Source organism: Rhincodon typus, chromosome 24, assembly GCF_021869965.1.
Source record: "Rhincodon typus isolate 14 chromosome 24, sRhiTyp1.1, whole genome shotgun sequence".
Lineage (NCBI taxonomy): Eukaryota > Metazoa > Chordata > Chondrichthyes > Orectolobiformes > Rhincodontidae > Rhincodon > Rhincodon typus.
This window is the reverse complement of record NC_063355.1, coordinates 33,206,543-33,230,957: the sequence shown is the minus strand read 5'-3', so window position 1 is coordinate 33,230,957 and position 24,415 is coordinate 33,206,543. Positions and strand designations below refer to the sequence as shown.

Below are 24,415 nucleotides of genomic sequence, written 5' to 3'. Positions count from 1 at the left end.
AAGGACCCCGACCCGAAACGTCAACTTTCCTGCTCCTCTGATGCTGCCTGGCCTGCTGTGTTCCTCCAGCTCCACACTTATGTTATCTTTGACTCCAGCATCGGCAGTTCTTACTATCTCCTTTTATGAAGCTGTTAGCTTAATGTGTTGATATTCTGTCTTCTCTGGTTAGATGATCTAACATGCAAAAGGCTGTCACTTAAGTGCAGTCGTACCATTGCTGAACAGCAGAACACTGGCTTAACATTTTTGATCATTTCTGTGGCTTTCCTATGCTACCCTGTTGTCGAGCAGAAAACAAAAGCTTTGTGTGGAGATAATTGTGGCAGTCGAAAGAAAATGTAATGCAAAGTGATTATTGCATTCTCCTGGCTTGGGTGGTCATGTTAGTGTAGTAAGGGAGTGATGTTAGTTTAATGAGGCTACCTTAAACACAGTGCAATGGCTGTTATACTCTAATGTTAGACTTCACGGATGTTGCAGCTCCAGAGTGTGACAATGTGTGTAAACCATGCAACCTGCGACTCTTTGGCACTAAGAGATCAAAAAAAAAGCAAAGCAAAGCAAACCTTTTTATGTATGGGGCAAAGATGGAACAAGTAATATCAACCTATTGATTTTGCTTATAAAGATCAAACTAAGGTCATATGTGAATTGTCCAATGCCACTGCACTGCAAATGCATTCTTAGTGATGCCAATAAGTTGAACAGTTTTTATATTTGGGATGCTTAACAAAACCATTAACATACTGCTGGTTACAAACTCCTGCACACACCTGCCATAGAATCTTATCAGCGTACAATATACAAAATTGCATGAGGACAGAATTATACATCTCCAATTCTTCAGTTCAAACTTGCAATCATACACTTGTAAACTTTTGTGGTAAGATTGATAGGGTTTGAAATCACAACTTGAATCTTGTGTCAAAAATACTGCAGATTGTGCTATATAAGTCTACCTTTGAAACTTTCATAAATATTTCCAAAGCCAGGGCTTGATACATACACTGCCATCAATGTGGGCAGTCACCATCTTAAAAATGGGGGAGAAAAATCCCATCAGTAATTCATATTAAGTGAATGTGGCACACTTTATTGAATAAATTAATATATAAGGTACCTTTTTAATGAAAGCAGTTTAAAAATGTCCAATTCTTTATCTCTTGCATTTGATGCAAACAGTTCATTACGTTTATTGACTCCTTTTAATATCTGTTCTTGAGCAGTCTCAAGACCAGGGATGACATTCTTCCACTCTAGAGTTGTGGGTCCTGAGGTGCCTGAAAACTCAAGTATTAGATCTGCCCTCACTGCCACACTTGAGGCAGGTGCTGTTGAAGAGGCAGCTGGTTTGGATATTCAGCTTTTTTTTTTTAAAACACCTTCCATCCGGTATTTGTGTTGTTTTCATCTTTCTGAGGTGCTCAAGATGGTTAGTACTTTGATGGGTGCTTCTCCAATTTTGGAAATACATCCCTGTAAGTCTGTGGGATTGTTGTTTTTTTCCAGGGACGCTTTGATGTGACTCCTCAGTGTTTTCTCTGCCTTCTTAACCACTTGCCATGACAAAGCTCTGAGCAGAGACCTTGTTTTGGCTTATCAGTCAATGCAGCAACCTGGCAGTAACTAAGTGCCTCTATGTTGATGACTTTGATTTCAGAAAGGACGTTGATGTTGGTGTGCCTATCCTAACAACAGATTCAGAGGGCTTTGGGAGGCAATTCTGATTATATTTCTCTCTGGAATTGAAATATCTGTTGTCCATGTCTTCGTTAGATCTGTGTGGGCGTATCTTCAATTCCCAAGCATATTCTTTGTAACACAGCTGCTATTGTTGTTTCCGGGATTAAAATTTGAAGATGGCCACTATTGAGAGAGGGCTCTTTTGGCACAGTGGTAGTGTACCTACCTCTCATCCAGGAGGTCTTTGTTCAACTGCCATCTGCTCCAGCAATGTAGCCATGTCTCTGAACAAGTCAATTATAAAATATAACATTTAATAGCTAAAAAGGGGGTGCCCACTTATATGCTGAGATATGCAAAGTATTGTTTTGGTGATTTAAAAAAAAATTGAAGCTCTCTTATGAAGGGGTTGATCTGTCGTTTGTGATCTGTGGTAATAGTTAATATAGCTGTCTCCATCTTCATACTGTTTTAGTATTTTACTTGTGTATAACAAACGCAAAATGTTTTTGTGTGCCCTCTGTCCTGTCTTTTTTCCCATTGTCTAACAGGTTGCATCACCCTGCCTCCGTTATTTGATGGCAGTGCAGAATCACCTCCTCAGTAACACGGTCCTCATCAAACCTGACGACCATGATGATAGTGACAGCTCCCTGCAGGGGGAGACATTGAAGGTACAGGTAAACATCAGGTTTCTATTCCAATAGCATCCTCCGCATGCAGTCTGTTGGTGGCAGGGCTTGGCAGGCAAGAGTGAAAAAAATGAAGACCAGTAGATTTTTTTCTGCCAGGCTTAAGCTTCTTGCATGAATTTTTTTATATACCATACTCATTGTTCCTCATAATAGCTGTATAATAGAGGAAGGGATAATTCTCAGGAATTTTAGCATTGATTAATTGAGCAGAATAGTTTGCTTTTCCAACCCTTGTATTTGTAGTCAAGACAAATAAATAGACATTTGCAATTACATAATCATAGAATTGTTGCAGCAGTAAACCAAGCCTTTCAGCTCATACTATCTGCGTTCGTTCCCTGAGCAGTTCGCCTAGTGCTGCCCCCATTTTCTCTCTCTTTATTGCCTTTGCTGAGTTTGTCTCTATTGGACTGCCAGACAGCACATTTACTACTAGCCATGTAAAAAAGTTTCTCTTTTTGTGCCTCCATTACTGCTTTTGCCAATTATCTTCGCCTGTGCCCTCCTCCTTAATCCTTGCACTAGTGGGAACATATTTCCCTATGTATACTGTCACTGATTTAACAAAAACGAAATCTTTTTAACCCTGAAGAAGGGTCGAGACCCAAAACGTCAGCTTTCCTGCTCCTTTGATGCTACTTGGCCTGCTGTATTCATCCAGCTCTACACCTTGTTATCTTTTTAACCCTTCCATCTTTGTCACCTTATCAAATTTAGAGTAGTCTCAGGGAACTGTAAATGCTAGTAAACAATTAAACATCTTCCACACCTTTGACCTTTTAACACCCACAAGAACAAGTGTGGCAAATCCATGGAAATATCACCACATGAATAGGTTCCTCTCTAAACTGGACACCATCCTGACTTGGAACTATATCGTTGATCCTTCAATGAGTTTAAAAACCTGGAACCTCCTTTCTAACAACACTGTGGTGTGTCTGCCAAATAAACTTCAGTAGTTCAAGAAGGTGGTTCACCATCACCTGAAGTGAAATCGGGAATGGATGGCCTTATCAGTGACGCTCGGGCCCTATAGAAGATAAAATAAAATTATAATCTAAGAGTTTGAAAGATGAACTCCAAGTATGGACACATTTAATTAAGCCGTAGCATGAAACTTTTTCTTTAATGGCCATAATTTATTCTGAAGATGACAATGACATCTTAAAAGTTCATAATTAGGAAAATTAGAATTATCAAGCATGTCTGTTTCTAGGTCCATGGAGAGATTGACATTGGCTCATTATTGTTTCGCTTCCACATATACATCAATGACATTTCTATCAACTATTGATAAATTTTAATTGAATTATGAAATTTGTAAGTGCAGTTGTCCCTTTTGGCATACATTCTTACAACTTGAAGCAATCTCTGTTTATCTGTTTAGGGTAGGCGATGGCCTAGTGGTATTTTCACTAGACTATTAATCCAGAAACCCAGCTGATGTTCTGGGGACCCGGGTTCGAATCCCATCATGGCAGGTGGTGGAATTGGAATTCAAAAAAAGTCTGGAATTAAGAATCTACTGATCACCATGAAATCATTGTCAATTGTTGGAAAAACCCATCTGGTTCACTCATCTCCTTCAGGGGAGGAAATCTGCCACCCTCACCTGATCTGGCAGACATCTGACTCCAGACCCACAGCAATGTGGTTGACTCTCAACTGCCCTCTGAAATGGCCTAGCAAGCCACTCAGTTGTATCAATCAATACAAAGACTCAAAGAAATGAAACTGGACGGATCACCCAGCATCGACCTAGGCACCTGAAAAGACAACCAGAAACAGCCCTGTCGACCGTGCAAAGTCCTCCTCACTAACATCTGGGGGTTAGTGCCAAAATTGGGAGAGCTGTCTCACCGACTAGTCAAGCAACAGCCTGACATAGTCAAATTCACAGAATCCTACCTTACAGACCATGTCCCAGACACCACCACCACCATCCCTGGATATGTCCTGTCCCACCAGCAGGACAGACCCAGCAGAGAGGGGGTGGCACAGTGGTGTACAGTCGGGAGGGTGTTGCTTTCAGAGTCCTCAACATTGACTCCGGACCCCATGAAGTCTCGTGGCTTCAAGTTAAACATGGGCAAGGAATTTCCCTGCTGATTACCACATACCGTCCTCCCTCAGCTGATGAATCAGTACTCCTCAATGTTGAACAACACTTAGAGGAAGCACGGAGGATGGCAAGGGCACAAAATGTACTCTGGGTGGGGGATTTCCATGTCCACTACCAAGAGTGGCTCGGTAGCAGTGCTACTAATCGAGCTGGTCAGGTCCTAAAGGACATAGCTGCTAGACTGGATCTGCGGCAGGTGGTGAGGGAACCATCAAGAGGGAAAAACATACTTGACCTCATCCTTACTAATCTGCCAGCTGCGGTTGCATCTGTCCATGACAGTATCGCTAAGAGTGACTATCGCACAGTCCTTGTGGAGACGAAGTTCCACCTTCACATTCATAACAACCTCCATCGTGTCGTGTGGCACTATCGCCGTGCTAAATGGGACAGACTTCACACAGATCTAGCAACTCAAGACTGGGCATCCATGAGGCGCTATGGGCCATCAACAGCAGCAGAATTGTACTCCAACATGATCTGTAACCTCATGGCCCGGCATATCCCCCACTCGACCATTACCATCAAGCCAAGGGATCAACCCTGGTTCAATGAAGAATGCAGGAGGGCATGCCAGGAGCAGCACCACGCATACCTGAAGATGAGGTATCAACCTGGTGAAGCTACCAAACAGGACTACTTGCACGCCAAACAGCGAAAGCAGCAATTGATAGACAGAGCTAATTGATCCCACAACTAGCGGATTAGATCTAAGCTCTGCAGTCGTGCCACATCCAGTCGTGAATGGTGGTGAACAATTAAACAACTCACTGGAGGAGGAGGAGGAGGCTCCACAAATATCCCCATCCTCAATGATGGAAGAGCGCAGCACAGTGCAGCAATCTTCAGCCAGAAGTGCTGAGTGAATGATTCATTTCAGCCTCCTCCAGTGGTCCCCAGCATTACAGATACCGGCCTTCAGCCAATTCTGTTCACTCCACGTGATATCAAGAAACTGTTGGAGACACTGGATACTGCAAAGGCTACGGGCCCTAACAACATACCAGCAATAGTCCTGAAGACTTGTGCTCCAGAACTTGCCGCTCCCCTAGCCAAGCTGTTCCAGTACAGTTACAACACTGGTATCTACCCGACAATGTGGAAAATTGCCCAAGTATGTCCTGTACACACACAACAGGACAAGTCCAACCTGGCCAATTATTGCCCCATCTGTCTACTCTCGATCATCAGTAAAGTGATGGAAGGTGTCCTCAACAGTGCTATCAGACAGCACATGCTCATTGATGCCCATTTTGGGTTCTGCCAGGGCCACTCCGCTCCTGATGTCATTACAGCCTTGGTTCAAACATGGGCAAAAGAGCTGAATTCCAGAAGTGAGGTGAGTGACAGCCCTTACATCAAGGCTGCATTTGACTGAGTGAGGCATCAAGGAGCCCCCAGCAAAACTGGAATCAATGGGTATCAGGGGCAAACGCTCTGGTGGTTGGAGTCGTACCTGACACGTAAGATGGTCGTGGTTGTGGGAGGTCAATCTCAGCTCCAGGACATCTCTGTAGGTGTTCCTCAGGATAGTGTCCCATGCCCAACCATCTTCAGCTGCTTCATCAATGCTTCATGCTCAATGTTTCATCACCTTCCCTCCATAATAAGGTCAGAAGTGGGGGTGTTCGCCAGTGATTGCACAATGTTCAACACCATTCGTGACTCCTCAGATAGTGAAGCAGTCCTTGTTCACATACAACAAGATCTGGACAATATCCAGGCTTGGGCTGACGAGTGGCAAGTGACATTCACGCCACACAAATGCCAGGCTATGACCATCACCAATAAGAGAGAATCTAATCACCGTCCTTTGTCATTCAACAGTGTTACCATCACTGAATCCCCCAAGATCAACATCCTGGGGGTTACCATTGACCAGAAACTCAACTGGACTCAAACGCATTAACACAGTGGCTACAAGAGCAGGCCAGAAGCTAGGAATACTGCAGCAAGTAACTCACCACCTGACTCCTCAAAGCCTGTCCGCCATCTACAAGGCACAGATCAGGAGTGTGATGGAATACTCCCCACTTGCCTGGATGAGTGCAGCCCCAACAACACTAAAGAAGCTTGACACCATCCAGGACAAAGCATCCCGCTTGATTGGTACTACCTCCACAAGCATCCACCCCCTCCACCACCAATGCTCAGTAGCAGCAGTGTGTACTATCTACAAGATGCACTGCAGAAATTCACCAAAGATCCTCAGACAGCACCTTCCAAACCCACGATCACTTCCATCTAGAAGGACTACGGCATCAGACATATGGGAACACCACCACCTCCAAGTTCCCTTCCAAGTCACTCACCATCTTGACATGGAAGTATATTGCCGTTCCTTCGCAGTCGCTGGGTCAAAAATCTGGAATTCCCTCCCTAATAGCATTGTGGGTCAACCCACAGCAGAAAGACTGCAGCGGTTCAAGAAGGCAGCTCACCACCACCTTCTCGAGGACAACTAGGGATGGGCAAGAAATGCTGGCCAGCCAGCGACACCCACGTCCCACAAATGAAGAGGGGGGAAAAAAATCTGAATATGTAATTTCACCCTTAATTACAGACTTGAAAATTTTCACCACCAAAAATGCTAAGCTAACTGCTAAAATTAACTTGGCTATCTGAAATCTATTATTTTTGTTTATAGATACTAACTGACCTGCAATTTCTGTTTTTATTTAACTTCAAGCAATTATGTCTTTTATTTTTATTGACTGCACATTCGGAGTATGACAAAGTCAATGGAAAGTTGAGAGTATTTTTTAAACTGTTGTAAAAAAGCCCCACACCAAACCTTTTCTCAAAAAGCTGCTTTACGTTTTGCACAAAATTTTGCCACGTATCATAGCCAATTAATTTTATTGAAGCAATTTCAAAAGTCCTGCAAGTTGCATCTTGTTTTACGAGCAAGATTACGGACAGAGAGAACGTTTAGGGCAAGAGTGATCCACCATAATTTTTATTGTGCAATTTTAAATGGGGATAGTGATGATTTTGGATAGTTGTCCTTTTTTCATCTTCCATTGTTCACTTATGTGGAATGCGATATAACTTGTGAAAGTATTCAAAACCTTGAAGTTCACTGAGAGCAATAACTACCATTCGATTCCATTCTGTCTGTAATAATGTCTTATACAGTAATTGTTCTGCTGCTTTGCTTTCTGTTTTGTAATATGTTGTGATTTATTCAAAATATTTGTTTGTGTAATCAGACTAAGTTAAAACAGTTTAAAATTCACTTAAATTGCTCTCAAGTCAAAATGGTTGGGTTTTAAAGTCATTTTGCTTTGGGCGAAATGAAAGAATTTTTCATGTCCGCATTCCACGTTATTTATTACAAATTCAAATTCTAAGTTCAAATGTGCAGATTTGTAGCTACTTTCCTCGTATTGCAGCAATTTATGTGTGGTTGGAAAAGAATCAAGCCTACCTTTTTGAACAGAGAGCTTTTACGTTTTCATTCAGGCATTAATGTGTTAATATTTCAGTAATGCGTTTAAATTTTTATTCCACTTCTGTTCAATAATAAGTGCTGCTGTGGGAGGTTGTGGTTAGTGTGCAGCAGAGCTGCTGAATTGTCAGAAATTTAAACTGTCAGCCGCACAGTGTCTCATCTACTACATTTAACTATTTGTTGTATTTTATACGAGACTTGCTGCCCTCCATGTGTATCCGACAATATCACTTAATATTGTAGTTTGTTGCTGAAAAGTGCAACAAATTCGTGGAAATAAGAATATCCCATTAAAACAAACGTAAAAGTTGTAGCTAGGTTGTGCAGGACCTTTCTAACCAAATAAAAATCCATTATACCTTGCAGTCTTCCACAGGGATCAGTGCTGGATCTGCTTTTGTTTGTCATTTGTATAAATGATTTGGATGAGAATGTAGAAGGCATGGTTAGTAAGTTTCTGGATGACACCAGAATTGTGGTATAGTGGACAGTGAAGAAGGTTATCAAAGATTAGAAAGAGATCTTGATCGATTGGGTCAGTGGGCTGAGGGGTGGCAGGTGGAATTTAATTTGGATAAATGCGAAGTATTGCATTTTGATAAAACAAATAAGGTCATGATTTATACAATTAATGGTAGGGCCTTGGGTAGTATTGTGGAACAGAGACCGAGGGGTTCACACACACAATTCTTTGAAGTTTGTGTACATCTTAAATGACGCTATCATGCCCGCCTCTACCACCTCCGCTGGCAACGTGTTCCAGGCACCCACCACCCTCTGCGTAAGGAACTTTCCACGCATATCTCCCTTAAACTTTTCCCTTCTCACTTTGAAATCGTGACCCCCTAGTAATCGAGTCCCCCCACTCTGGGGGGGGAAAAGCTTCTTGCTATCCACCCTGTCCATACCTCTCATGATTTTGTAGGTCTCAACCAGGTCCCCCCTCAACCTCTGTCTTTCTAATGTAAATAATCCTAATCTACTCAACCTCTCTTCACAGCTAGCGCCCTCCATACCAGGCAACATCCTGGTGCACTTCCTCTGCACCCTCTCCAAAGCATCCACATCCTTTTGGTAATGTGGCGACCAGAACTGTACGCAGTATTCCAAATGTGGTCGAACCAAAGTCCTATGCAACTGTAACATGACCTGCCAACTCTTGTACTCAATACCCCGTCCGATGACTGAAAGCATACCGTATGCCTTCTTGACCACTCTATCGACCTGCGTTGCCACCTTCAGGGTACAATGGACCTGAACACCCAGATCTGCCTGTGCATCAGTTTTTTCCCCAGCGCTTTTCCATTTACCGTATAGTTCGCTCTTGAATTGGATCTTCCGAAATGCATCACCTCGAATTTGCCTGGATTGAATTCCATCTGCCATTTCTCCGCCCAACTCTCCAATCTATCTATATTCTGCTGCATTCTCCAACAGTCCTCTTCACGATCTGCTACTTCACCAATCTTAGTGTCGTCTGCAAACTTGCTAATTAGACCATCTATACCTTCCTCCTGACCATTTATGTATATCACAAACAACAGTGGTCCCAACACGGATCCCTGTGGAACACCATTGGCCAGAGTTCTCCATTTTGAGAAACTCCCTTCCACTATAACTGTCTGTCTCCTGTTGCCCAGCCAGTTCTCTATCCATCCAGCTAGTACACCCTGGGCCCCATGCAACCTCACTTTCTCCATCAGCCTACCATGGCGAACCTTATCAAATGCCTTACTGAAGTCCATGTATATGACATCTACAGCCCTTCCCTCATCTGTCAACTTTGTCACTTCCTCAAAGAATTCTATCAAGTTGGTAAGACATGACCTTTCCTGCACAAAACCATGCTGCCTGTCACTAATAAGCCCATTTTCTTCCAAATGTAAATAGATCCTATCCCTCAGTATCTTCTCCAGCAGCTTCCCCACCACTGACATCAGGCTCACAGGTCTGTAATGTCCTGGATTATCCTTGCTACCCTTCTTAAACAAGGGGACAACATTAGCAATTCTCCAATCCTCTGGGACCTCACCTGTGCTCAAGGATGCTGCAAAGATATCCGTTAAGGCCCCAGCTATTTCCCCTCTCACTTCCCTCAGTAACCTGGGATAGATCCCATCCGGACCTGGGGACTTGTCCACCCTAATGCCTTTTACAATACCCAATACCTCCCCCCTCCTTATGCTGACTTGACCTAGACTAATCAAACATCTATCCCTAACCTCAACATTCGTCATATGTCTCTCCTCAGTGAATACCGACGCAAAGTACTCATTAAGAATCTCACTCATTTTCTGACTCCTCGCACAACTTCCCTCCTTTGTCCTTGAGTGGGCCAACCCTTTCTCTAGTTACCTTCTTGCTCCTTATGTATGAATAAAAGGCTTTGGGATTTTCCTTAACCCTCTTTGCTAAAGATACCTCATGACCCCTTTTAGCCCTCTTAATTCCTCGTTTCAGATTGGTCCTACTTTCCCGATATTCTTCCAAAGCTTCGTCTGTTTTCAGTCGCCTACACCTTATGTATGCTTCCTTTTTCCTCTTTGCTGGTCTCACAATTTCACCTGTCATCCATGGTTCCCTAATCTTGCCCTTTCTATCCCTCATTTTCACAGGGACATGTCTTCCTGCACTCTAATCAACCCCTCTTTAAAAGCCTCCCACATATCAAATGTGGATTTACCCTCAAACAGCTGCTCCCAATCCACATTCCCCAGCTCCTGCTGAATTTTGCTATAGTTGGCCTTCCCCCAATTCAGCACTCTTCCTTTAGGACCACTCTCGTCTTTGTCCATCAGTGTCCTAAAACTTACGGAATTGTGAATACTATTCCCAAAGTAATCCCCTACTGAAACTTCAACCACCTGGCTGGGCTTATTCCCCAACACCAGGTCCAGTATGGCCCCTTGCCGAGTTGGACTATTTACATACTGCTCTAGAAAACCCTCCTGGATGCTCCTTACAAATTCTGCTCCATTTAAACCCCTAACACTAAGTGAATCCCAGTCAATATTGGGAAAATTAAAATCTCCCATCACTGCCACCCTGTTGCTCCTACATCTTTCCATAATCTGTCTACGTATTTGTGCCTGTATCTCACGCTCGCTGTTGGGAGGCCTGTAGTACAGCCCCAACATTGTTACCACACCCTTCCTATTTCAGAGCTCTGCCCATATTGCCCCACTGCTCGAGTTCTCCATAGTGCCCTCCTTCAGCACAGCTGTGATATCCTCTGACCAATAATGCAACTCCTCCACCCCTTTTACCTCCCTCTCTATCCCGCCTGAAGCAACTATATCCTGGGATATTTGGTTGCCAATCTTGCCCTTCCCTCAACCAAGTCTCAGTAATAGCAATAACATCATACTCTCAGGTACTAATCCAAGCCCTAAGTTCATCTGCCTTACCTACTACACTTCTCACATTAAAACAAATGCACCTCAGACCACCTGTCCCTCTGCGTTCATCATCTGCTCTCTGCCGACTCTTCCCCTTAGCCACACTGACTTCATTTATCTAGTTCCTTACAGGCTTTAGTTACTACCTCCTTACTGTCCACTAACCACCTCATTTGGTTCCCATCCCCCTGCCACATTAGTTTAAACCCTCCCCAACAGCGTTAGCAAAAGCAGCCCCTAGCACATTGGTTCCAGTCCTGCCCAGGTGTAGACCGTCCGATTTGTGATAGTCCCACCTCCCCCAGAACTGGTCCCAAAGTCCCAAAAATCTGAACCCCTCCCTCCTGCGCCATCTCTCAAGCCACTCATTTATCCTGCCTATTCTTTCATTTCTACTCTGACTAGCACATGGCACTGGTAGTCCTCCTGAGATTACTACCTCTGAGGTCCTACTTTGTAACTTCACTCCTAACTCCATAAATTCTGCTTGTAGGACCTCATCCCTTTTTTTACCTATATCATTGGTGCCTATATGCACCACGACAGCTGGCTGTTCACCCTCCCCCTTCAGAATGTCCTGCAGTCGATCTGAGACGTCCCTGACCCGTGCACCTGGGAGGCAACATACCATTCGGGAGTCTCGTTTTTGACCACAGAACCGCCTATCTACTCCCCTTTTTAATCAAATCCCCTATGACTATAGCTCTTCCACTCTTTCCCTGCCCTTCTGTACAGCAGAGCCAGCCACTGTGCCATGAACCTAGCTACTGCTGCCTTCCCCTGGTGAGCCATCTTCCCCCAACGGTATCCAAAACAGTATACCGGTTTTGGAGGGAGATGACCGCAGGGGACGCCTGCGCTGCCTTCCTGCTTTTTTTTTCTGCCTTTTGGTCACCCATTCCCTTTCTCCATCAGTGATCCTAATCTGCGGTGTGACCAATTTGCTGAACGTGCTGTCCATGACTTCCTCAGCATCGCGGACGCTCCAAAGTGAGTCCATCCGCAGCTCCAGAGCTGTCATGCGGTCTAACGAGCTGCAGCTGGACACACTACTTGCACGTGTAGGAGTCAGGGACATCAGCCGCATCCCTGAGCTCCCACATTGAGCAAGAGGAGCATAACACGGGTCTGGGATCTCCTGCCATTTTTACTCTTAAGCTTAGCTTAGTCCTAATATAATATCAAATACTAGATAAATGAAATGAAAAAAATTTGTACCAAATCACTACTTACCAGCACACGATTTTAAAAAAAAAAAAAGAAAAAGAAAAACACTTATCTCATCAACACAGCAGAGTTTTTTTTTTTGGTCAGAGAAGGAGGGTGGGTGGGAGACACTACATGTGTCGTGTCTCTGGTTTAGCCACTGCCCAAATATATCAGTTCACTCTCATTCTGAGAGCGCAATTCGACTGCTCCCACTCAGCTCCACTGCCGAAATGAAGAACTTGCCTCCTGGCAGCCCCCTGGTCCTCGCTCTCAATTCTCCCACTGCTGCTGCTGCAAAAAATGGAGGGTGCCTGGAACGCGTTGCCAGCGGAGGTGGTAGAGGAGGGCACGATAGCGTCCTTTAAGATGTATGTAGACAGATACATGAATGGGCAGGGAGCAGAGGGATACAGATCCTTGGAAAATAGGCGACAGGTTTAGATAGAGGATCTGGATTGGCGCAGGCTTGGAGGGCCGAAGGGCCTGTTCCTGTGCTGTAATTTTCTCTGTTCTCTGTTCTCTGTAGACAGGATGGTTAAGAAGGCATTTAGTAGACTTGCTTTCATTGCTCAGACCTTTGAGTATAGGAGTTGGAATTCCATGTTGAAATTGTACAGAATGTTGGTGAGACCTCTTCTGGAATACTGTCTACATAGGAAGGAGATTATCAAGCTGGACAGGATTCGGAAAAGATTTACCAGGATGTTGCTGGAATAGAGTGTTTGACTTGTCAGGAGAGGCTGTATAGGCTGGGACTTTGTTGTACTGGAGTGTAGGAGGTTGAGGAGTGACCTTCTAGAGGTTTTTGAAATCATGAAGGGTATAGATAAGGTGAATGGCAGGTGTCTTTTCCATAGGGTGGGGAGTTCAAGATTAGGGGGTATATTTTTAAGGTGAGAGGAGAAGAATTTAAAAAGACGTGAAGGGCAACTGCTTTACACAATGCGTGGTTCATGTGTGGAGTGAACTTCGAGAGGAACGAGTGGATGCGTTGGAAAAGTACATGAACAAGAAAGGTTTGTAGGGATAATGGCCGAGCATAGGCAGCTGGAACCAGTTTAGTTTGAGATTCTGGTGGGCGTAGTCAGTCCGAAGGATGTATTTCCATGCTGTATAACTCTGACTATCATTTGAAATGCTTTGCTTTGCTAAATTTCTATATTGGTGACTGAAATAAATTTTCATAAAATAAATTCAAAAAATGAAAAACAAATATAGTAACTTTCTACTTGCATCTTGCCCGCAGCTTTTCCTGCTCAAACACCCCCTGCTCAAACACACCCGCTCTTGTGACATATCCAGTTCCCTGACAGGATCCTCCTTGCGTTGATTCCCCAGTTCGCAGCCTCTACTATTCCTTGATCATGTACGTTCTCCCAATCTCTGATTTCTACCTTCAACTGACTCGCCGTGCGCTCTCGCTCTCAATACATTTGACTGACTGCCTCGCCATTGCCTCGACATGCATGCTCTCACCTGCTCTTCCTTTCTTGCTTGCACTCACGTATGGGTTCTACCTGTTACCAGACATCATGAGGGCTCTGAAAAGGAGCAGCAGGAGGCAGAAGTAACTTCGGTTTTCGAGTTATACTGTGACAGGGAGGCTCAGGCAGAGGCTGTGAACTAGAGGAATGGCAGTGACAGTGAGGGCCATTGAGTGACAGAAGCTGCAAATGAGTCATCTGCATGTGGGTGAGTGAAGCCATGGACCAGAGGATTGGCAACAAATGAGACGGACGCTGGTGCTGATCAGGTCACATCCTACATTCCTAATGCTGTACAGGCATATGGGCCCCAGTATCTAACCAACTGACATTACAACAGAACAGATTAAAATGGGAACTTACTGTAGTTTTTTTTTCAGTTAAAGCAAGCACATGTTGATAGATGAAAAGTTTACATTGAGAATGTGGTACAGCATGATAATGAAGACTATCATGCCCAAGTTTTTGGGAAGCATTACCCATGTGGTGTCCATCTGAACATTCCTGTATGCTGTCCATAAAATGCTGCCTGAGGAATTTAACTGTGCCCTCTGCATAGAAGGTTCTAAGTCAAATACTTTTCATATTTTGCCCCCTCAGCCAGCTAGAACATTTAGTAGATGCCTGTGTGCAGGCTATTTGAGGAGGTGGACAAAAATAGCTGAGTGGATGAAAGAAGAAGCAAAACAGTATCTGAATTTTTTATTAATTTTTGTCCTTTTGGTGACTCGGAGCTCACTGCTGTTTTTAACTTGCAGTTCCTGAATGCATTCAGTCTTGCTGAGTTGACTATTGTATGGCTGTCATAATCTCTCTAGTATATTTTGTATAAGGCAATTAGGATCAGAAAGAGTTAACTGACATCATGAGATGGGCTCTGCTCATCAGGGTATGAAACCCAGTTCCTGAGAGGGGTTAACCAGTTCTTCAAAAATTTCTAGAGTGCTTAAGTCCTTTGTGCTTGTTACCATTGTCATGAGAGCAGAGTCGCTGCAATTTGAACTTGCACTTATTTGAGTCAGATGTTCACAAGAGACAGTCATGTAATTTTAATGTAATATGTGATAAATCTATTTTCTGTTCATTAGGATTGAAACCATCTTCTGCTTAAGACAACATGTGGACATCCTTCCCCACAAAATATCAATAGCCTAGACTAATACCAGTAAGAAGGATTGGTGGCAGTGAGTCTATCCTAGAGATACCAGATATTGTATGAGTATCTTAGCCAAGATGTCTTCAATTGTAACTTAAAATCGTGTTAACAGACTGTTCAGTCTTCTCGGAGCAAGGCAGCCTAAACCATATCTTCCTTCACTAAACCACTTATGTGCTGTCACAAACTAATTGAGAACAGGAACTTACCTAATGTTTCATATTCCTCATATGAAGACCATTTAGTGCTGACTGCCATCTCTGTTGAAATCCATTAATAAAGCACACACTGAATATTGAAACCTCTATAGCTGTGTGGCTCAGAGTCACAGCAGGCAACACAGCTGACAGAGTTAGCAAGATTCAGTTTTCTTAAATTTGTTTTAAGATTCAGCCGCTCCATTTTTACTGCATTTGCATCTTTTATTTTTAATTCCAACTGATGGAGTGAAATTCTGATTTATTCCACAGACTTTGTTGCTTTTGTGCTTGAGTTGCAGTTGCCCTGTTGCTTCCTTTTGTAGAAAGTGTAGCTATAGTTATACATCCGAAGTGACTCATCTGCTTTCTTTTATTTGCAGGAACTCCAAACCAGTATCTTAGCGCTAGCTACCAAAATCCTAGGAGGATGTGATGAAGTACTTGAAAAACTCCAGCACGTCACCACATCTGTTATTAACAGTGAAATGGCTGACAAAGAGCATAGGTCAGTACAGCTATCATTTTAACCTGACTTGTGTATTTCATGATTATATGGGGTATGTTTCATTGTTGCTTCCCCATGTCCCTTCTCCAAAAGCCTTAGTTCGGTGGCTTAGCTTGTTAACAATTGTCTGATCCTACATCTATTTGAATAAAGCATCACAATACCATCATTTAGATATGTATTCACACGTGTCAAAGTTAATACTGCACACAAGTTGCACCAAATGATGCAAAATCTTGTCTGTGGTTGGGAAGATAGTCTTTCAGCCCATGTCTACATTCTGACATTGGTTTATTTACTTTCCTAATTGAATGGTTGCCTTTTTGACCAAAAATACTATTTTTAATGATAGCCGTTGGTGATATTGAGTTTAATTTAAATGCATTATTAACTGTCCCATTGCATTTATGGCTAATTTGGTCACTCCTATAGATTTGTTAATTAGTAGTGCCCTCTGGTGGAGATGTACGTTTGATTAAATTTAATTGTAAATTAGTTTGTGGCATCATTGCTCATCAGCTTAGACTGTTGTGTACATTGATAACTGACATGAAGTTAATTTTAATTTTGTAGTTTTGTGCAACTAGTTTAGTTTTTAAATTACAGATGTGAATGTTTTGTGCAGAAACTAGAATAGTAGATCTATTGGTTTTTTGTGCACTCAATTTACGAGAATTGGGACAAATAATTTGACTTGGGATGCAAGACCTGGTAAACATGGACTAACACTACTGGGTACTAAGAAGCTCCGAGGAACAGAAGGTGCTTAACCACAAATCCCTGAGGGTAGCAGGACAGGTTAACAAGGTAATTAAGGCACATGGGGCACTTACCTTTATCGGTGGAGGCATAGATTATAAGAGCAAGGAAACTTGCATTGTAGCTGTACAGAAGTTTGGTTAGGCCACAGCTGGAGTACTATGTGCAATTTTGGTTGCCGCACTAGGAAGGATGTGATTGCACTGTCAGGGTTACAGAGGAGATTTACCAGAATGTTGCCTGGGATGGAGAAGTTTAGCTATAAAAAGAGGCTTGATATGCTCAGGTTGTTAGTGAAGGTTGAGAGAGGGACCTAATGGAGGTGTATAAGATTGAGGGGCGTCGACAAGGTGAATGGAAAGGTAGTGTTCTCCTTGAAGGGTGAATAACAAGGGGGCACACTTTTAAGATGAAAGGCAGGAAGTTTAGAGGGAATTTGAGTGAAACATTTTTCACCTAGCAGGCGGTGGGGTATCTGGGAGGGTACTTGAGGTGGGTAACCTCACAACTTTTAAAATATAATTAGATTAACACTTGAAATATCATAATATTCAAGACTATGGGCCAAGCACTGATACGTGGGGCTAGTAGGTTTAGCATAGTTTTGGTGGTTTGACTGGGCTAAAGGACCGTCTCCGTACTGGTATGATTCTGTGGAAGGCCAAGAGGTAAACTGTTTGGGGTGAATATATGGAAAACCTCTCTTTACATAACAGGGATGCTGAGAGCGAGGAAACGCAATCGTAGCATTTAAACTAGGTCAGTTAACAGCAAATCAAGGAAAAAGTTCAGAAATGTGGATTGATAGCTGCAAAGTCAATTAAAATCTTTAGAAAGATGCCTTGGATTAGCTATTCAGGCACGTAGAGAAAAGGATTCTTGTTATTAGCAAGATGGCTGCCTCTGATATCAAAAATAGAGGTGCTGATTCAATGGATTAGCAGTCGACTCCTGTTACTATGCGTGGAACATTTGTATTATTGACCGATAAAATGAAGTGAGTTTCAGGATGCTGGTTAATTCTCAGAAGCAACTCTTCTTAACCTCACTTGTCCTTCCCTACTCCTGGAACACTGGTCGATATCTGTTTCGTGATGCTGAGAACTAGTTTAATCAACGTAGAGATCGGATCTCTCAGAGCTAATACAGCTGTGTTGGATTTCTTGGCCCCGCAGCTGGTCCTGCGCACGATTTGTGCCTCTTGTGGGTGCACTTGCCCGTGCTCTTGCAAAATTCTGATTTTGTTCAATTTGGTTATGAATAAGCTATGTCTAATTCTTCACTGCAGGCTGAAGGGTTTGGAACAGATTACTAAGGCCACTATGTTGGGTCATTTGCTGCCAGTACTGCTAACCTCTTTGATGCACCCAAACTTGCAGACCCTGGTCATGGCAGATGCACTCATGCCACAGCTCGTTCAACTGGTTCTCTACACTAGCCAGGTAAAAAAAAAACGCTCTTTAAAAGTTTCATCTGTTTTGAAATCTACATTTATGATGACCATGTATTTGAACTTTAAAGTAAAAGTGCATATCTCTTGCAAAATGTTTCTAATCTCCAGTTGCTTTTTTAAAACCACCTCTTTTTATGTTTAGTAATTTGTTGGCTTATCTCCATTTTATGTTGTTTCCTGTCTTCTTCCAGACCTGTTATGCATACCTTTTGTTCAATAGAAGTAAATCAGGCTAAGTTGAATCATTTAGAATCCGCATTCCTTCCAGGATGGAACAAAAGAGTTAGAGAAGAAAGATTCAGAAATGGGGGAGGGGAAGGGGGTTCTGAAACAAATAGGGAGAGAGGGGGAGGCGGATAGAAGATCTATAAAGGAGAAGATAGGTGGAGAGGAGACAGACAGGTCAAAGATGGAGCCAGTAAAGGTGAGTGTAGGTGGGGAGTTAGGGAGGGGATAAGTCAGTCCAGGGAGGGGGGACGGGATGAGGCTAGTAGGTAGGAGATTGGGGTGGGGCTTGAGGTGGGAGGAGGGGATAGGTGGGAGGAAGGACAGGTTGGGGAGGCGGGGACAAGCTGGGCTGGTTTTGGGATGCGGTAGGGGGAGGGGAGATTTTGAAGCTTGTGAAGTCCACATTGATACCATTGGGCTGCAGCGTTCCCAAGCGGAATATGAGGTGCTGTTCCTGCAACCTTCGGGTGGCATCGTTGTGGCACTGCAGGAGGCCCAGGATGGACATGTCGTCTGAGGAATGGGAGGGGGAGTTGAAATGGTTCGCGACTGGGAGGTGCAGTTGTTTAGTGCGAACCAAGCGTAGGTGTTCCACAAAGCGGTCTCCAAGCCTCCGCTTGGTTTCCCCAATGTAGAGGAAGCCACAACGGGAACAGCGGATACAGTATACCACATTAGCAGATGTACAGGTGAACATCTGCTTAATGTGGAAAGTCTTCTTGGGGCCTGGGATGGGGATGAGGGGGGAGGTGTAGGGGCAGGTGTAGCACTTCCTGCGGTTGCAGGGAAAAGTGCCGGGTGTGGTGGGGCTGGAGGGGAGTGTGGAGCGGACAAGGGAGTCACGGAGAGAGTGGTCCCTCTGGAAAGCAGATAAGGGTGGGGAGGGAAAAATGTCTTTGGTGGTGGGATTGGATTGCAGATGGCGGAAGTGTCGGAGGATGATGCGTTGGATCCGGAGGTTAGTGGGATGGTACGTGAGGACGAGGGGGATTCTGTTTTGGTTGTTACTGCGGGGAGGGGGTGTGAGGGATGAGTTGCGGGAAATGCGGGAGACACGGTCGAGGGCGTTCTCGACCTCTGAGGGGGGAAGTTGCGGTCCTTGAAAACCGAGGACATCTGAGCTGTACGGGAGTGGAATGCCTCATCCTGGGAGCAGATGCGGCGGAGGTGAAGGAATTGGGAATAGGGGATGGCATTTTTGCAGGAAGGTGGTGGGAGGAGGTGTATTCTAAGTAGCTGTGGGAGTCGGTGGGCTTGAAATGGATATTGGTTTCCAGGTGGTTGCCAGACCTCCCGTGTGATTCGTCCTTGTGGTATACATGCACTTATTGCTGTTTAGAGGAGAGTTCCAGGATTTGACATTAAAGGAATTGGGATAGAGATTCAAGTCAAAATAGTGTGACTCGGGAACCTTGCAAGTGGTGCTAGAGGTTGCATATTGCTGTGCACCAGTTATGAGGGGCTAAATATTTAAGATGGTGGAAGGGGCAATCAAGCAGGCTTTGTCCAGGATGTCACAGGGCATCCCATGGGCATTTGGGTGTTGAAGTTGTACTCCTCCCGACAAATGGACAGTGTTCAGTCTGATTTTTATTTGTAAAGAGTAACTTGGAGAATTTCCCAACTGTTAACCTGCGACTGCTGTTACATTATTTGCGTTACTGGACCAATTATGTTTTTCATCAATGGTTTAAACCCTTCGCAAAATAAAAGGATGTAGAGGATGCAGGAATTAACAAGGCAATGCTCTTGAATGTCAACGGCACATTGAATTGCCTTGTCAGCAATGATAGTTGCTTGACGTTTGCATTTTACTTGCTAACCAGCTGATGGAACTTTGTGCTCTCCGTTTGCTTTACTTTTTCCCCTTACTCTTAGGCTGTCTCTTTTCAAAAAAAGTGAGATGAATCCACATCTGATCATTATGCAGTTTGGTTGTCTTTCTTCCTTATGTTTTGTATTTGTAAAATTAGTTAAATGTTTGATATGAGTAAACTGCCATCTGTTTTGTAGGTTGACTAAATCATTCATTTTTCAGATGATTAAAGTTATGGCTGTTTGGTTGATTTGCAGTCGTTACTGGTATGTAGAGCTCACTATCCTGTTCTCTTGTGTAGACTGCTTTGCTGTTGAAAATACAAGCACCCGTTTTCACGGAGATTCCTGATGAGCCTTGCATTGGATCTGAACAAAGCCAGAAAGGGAAGCTCCTCTCAATGGATGATAGGTGATGGATTTTAATCTGATTATGAAAAACAGGGTGCAATTTCACTTGTCTCACTTTAGTTTCAGGAATTATTATGCATTTGAAAAGGAAATGGTTTGACAAACATAACTCATCATAATTTAAAAATTGTGAGTATGATCTAAATATTTGCAGGGTTGCACTATATTAATCTGGAGTTGGGAGCTAAAATTTCAATTTGCAGTGAGCAAACCTGATGACAAATACTGCTTTTGCTGTGAATCTTGTTTGTGTGATGGGAAACGTTGTGCACTTAACGAGACGCTTTAGGTCACATGAATGGGCAGAACTTTATTGGCTCAAACTTTTCATTGATTGTTGGTAAGAACACCTACACTGACAACATTTAAGTAGACTTTCTGCTTAAGTTTATAAAGTGTCTGGGAGATTTAGTAGATCCTTTTTGCACTTTGAGCTCATTTAAGACACAGTTTATTGTGATCTTATGCAAGCAGTGCCAGATTGACACATTCTGGGGACTTAATCACTGTGGCTAAGTCAATTGCAGCAGAAGTGCAAATATAATCACACACTCAATAATCAGTTTATTAAAAGCTCCTGAAGTTTCCATTTATGTTTGTATTTAAATCTTGCTTTGTTCTTGTGCAGTGTCTTAACATATGATGCAGGTTCATTATTTGGAAATGCAGGTTGTAACTTTGGTTGACTTTTATTTCTATATTTTCTATGGGTGGCGCAGTGACTATCACTACTGCCTTATAGCACCAGGGACCCAGGTTTGATTTTAGCTTTGGGTGACTGTCTTTGTGTAGTTTGCATGTTCTCCTTATGTCGGCATGGGTTTTCTCTGGGTGCTGCAGTTTCCCTCAGCATCCAAAGATGTGTAGGTTAGGTAGATTGGCCATACTAAATTGCCCATAGTGTCCATGGATATGCAGGCTTGGTGGATTAGCCATAGGATGTGCAGGGTTACAGGGATAGGTGGGGGCTGGATCTGGTTGTGACGCTCTTCAGAGGGTTGGTGCAAGCCCACTGGGCCAAATGGCCTCTATATGCACTATAGGGATTCAATGATTCTGTGGATTAAGAAAGGAAAGACTTAGTTTTAGTTTTATTTAAGTTGCTTCTAATGAGTGGTGTAGGGTTGTCTGGAAAGTTGTTGACATATATTTTAAATCTCTTTTAGAGGAACCCTTGATGGGAATAGCTCCGTGCTCTAGAAAATAATGGTAGAAGAGGGGGGAAGAAAAGGGGTTGCTGTCTAGGAACAAGCTGTCCTATAACGCAGAGACGTACACATTTTTTGTTTTTGCATCTGCAAAATTCTTCTCTCGATGTGTTGGGTAATTGAAGGTATTCCAGGAAATTAACCTAGCCCTAATTAGTATTATGTGGTACCTTCCTCTATCATAAGGTGTTCTCTCTGAGAATTCAGGCCATCCCTCATTTGATTTCATCAAATCAGTAGTAAATATAGAAAATGCTGGAAATTCTGCACCAGTCAGGCAGCGTCTGTGGAAAGAGAAATGGTTAACATTTGGATGGGTGGTTTGTTTCATCCACTCTTAACATGTAACCTAATCTGCCTTCCAGAGCTTGAGATTGTTGATCCCTATCCTTTTGCTTGTCAGTCTGTTGAACTGTTTTAGCATCATACTGAGATTGCCTGAATCAAGATTGGCATATGTTAAGAAAGCTGATAAATTAATTTCTTTTTACTAGGAGCTACCGTATGCTGGAGGAAAAGGAAGAGCCTGGCTTTCTGACTGGCTTAAAGATCCCTGCCCCATGGGCAGCTGGAAAGACCGTAGAAACAGTTCATCCTGTGAGAGACAACTATAAATTCAAAGAGACTGTCCATATTCCTGGTGCACGATGCCTCTATCTGCGATTTGACACTCGTTGTTCCTCCCAATATGACTATGACAAGGTAAATGAATGAAAAGAACATTGCATATTCAAATTGTTTAGCATTCAACAAGATCGGTTGAATCCTATTTGTAAAGCTTGGAGGCGCTAGAGCTAATACAGTGACTTTTGTATGTAATCAAATTTTCTTTCAATTTATAAGCACTGACTTTTCATACAGAAGGTACCTAATTACAAATCCCAGCCTAAATTATCAATGATAACTGCTTCATTCAATGACATAATAAACTGAAAATGAAAGCTATAGAGAAAGCTTTGAACAAATTAAGGGGGAGAGGGTTTGAGAGAGAGGGAATGTAGACATAAAAAGCAAAAGGATATCGCGGTATTACAGGGCAACTATTTGAGTAATCCTACCCAACGTGAAACATGAAGGGACAAAGTATACAAACATAGAAAACAGCAATAAATAGGATCAAAAGGGTAAAAAAATAGTAAAATGAAATTGACTCTTGAATGCACATAGTCTTCAGGACAAAATAGATGAATTAATGGCACAAATACAAGTTATTGGGTATGATCTTAACAGCGTGATGGAGACATGATTACAAGGAGATAAAAGCTGGGAACTAAGTATTCAGGCTGTGTGACTTTTTGCAAAGGTAGACAGGAATGAAAGGGTGCTGGGGTAACATTGTTAGTACAGGATAGAGTAACTACAATCGCAAGAAATGATTTTGAATCAGAAGACATAGACTTTAAATGAATGAAGGTAAGAAGTAAAAAGGGATAGAAGTAGTTTATAGGCCCTCCAACAGTAGTTAAGTGGCGGGACAGAGAATAGATCAGGAGATAATGAGGGCATGTAACAAAAGCAATACATTAGCATGGACGATTTTAATCTTCACGTAGATTGGGATAGTTTCATTGGTAGAGGAAGCTGTAATGAAGAGTTCCTGTTGTGTATTTGGGGCTGTTACCTTGAGCAATGTTGTAGATCCAAACATGCTATTTTAGTGATGTGTAATGAGGAGGGTTTAATAAATGTCAGAGTAACAGATCCCCTAGGAAACAGTGGTCATAATATGGTGCAATTTAATATTCATTGTAAGAAGGAGGAACTTGGGTCTGAAACGACTGTGGTAAGATTAAATTATGGTAATTGCAAAGGAATGAGAGCAGAGCTGGCTAGAGTGGGCTGTGAAAGGAGTTTAGCAGCATTTAAGAAAATAGTTCATGGCTCACAGCAAAGATCCAGTGAGGGAGAAGGATTCTAGGAAGGGATAAGCCAACTGTAATTAACCATAAAGTTAAGGATAGTGTTAGTTTTAATGAAAAAAAAAAGCAATGTGGCAAAGATTAGTGTTAAACCAGAGAATTAGGAAATTTTTAATAAATCAATGAAAGACAACGAAAAAAAGAGAAAATTAAACTGCAAAGATAAACTTGCAAATAATATCAATGTGGACAGCAGAAGGAGGAAAGGAAATAAATACAATAACTATCACTGGAGAAAACGTGCTAGGGCGACTATTGGGACTAAAGACTGATGTCTCCTGGACCTGATGGGATGCATCCTAGGATATTAAAGGAAGTAGCTACAGAGAGAGTTGATGTACTAGTAGTAATCTTACAGGAGTCCTTAGATTCTCGATTAGAGCTAGAGAGTTTGAAAGCTGCCGGTGTAACAAAATAAAAAGAGAGGGAGATAAAACAACAGGTCTCTTGGCTTAATGTTGCTTCTTGGAAAAATAGAGTCTACTATAAAGGATGTAATTGCAGAGCATGTAGTAATGCAAAATAACCAAGCAGTGTCAGTACGGCTTCATGAAGGGGAAATTGTGCCTGACAAATGTACAAGAATTCTTTGAGGAGGTAATGAGCAGGATACATAAAAGAGAAGCAGGTAATCATGGGACAACAAGGTGCAGGGCTGGATGAACTCAGCAGGCCAAGCAGCATCATAGGAGCAGAGAGGCTGACGTTTCGGG

At 42.9% G+C, this 24,415-nt stretch overlaps 1 protein-coding gene across 1 annotated transcript in view; it reads left to right on the top strand.

The window, feature by feature from the left end:
* The window catches only part of LOC109921568 (probable E3 ubiquitin-protein ligase HECTD4), a 126,527-nt gene that overhangs the window by 40,882 nt on the left and 61,230 nt on the right, over positions 1–24,415 (top strand). Inside the window, exons 12-16 of the mRNA XM_048611736.1 lie at positions 2,238–2,366; positions 15,785–15,909; positions 17,957–18,110; positions 20,467–20,576; positions 22,278–22,485. Of these exons, the coding sequence (XP_048467693.1) occupies positions 2,238–2,366; positions 15,785–15,909; positions 17,957–18,110; positions 20,467–20,576; positions 22,278–22,485 (726 nt within the window). The remainder of the gene's footprint in view (positions 1–2,237; positions 2,367–15,784; positions 15,910–17,956; positions 18,111–20,466; positions 20,577–22,277; positions 22,486–24,415) is intronic.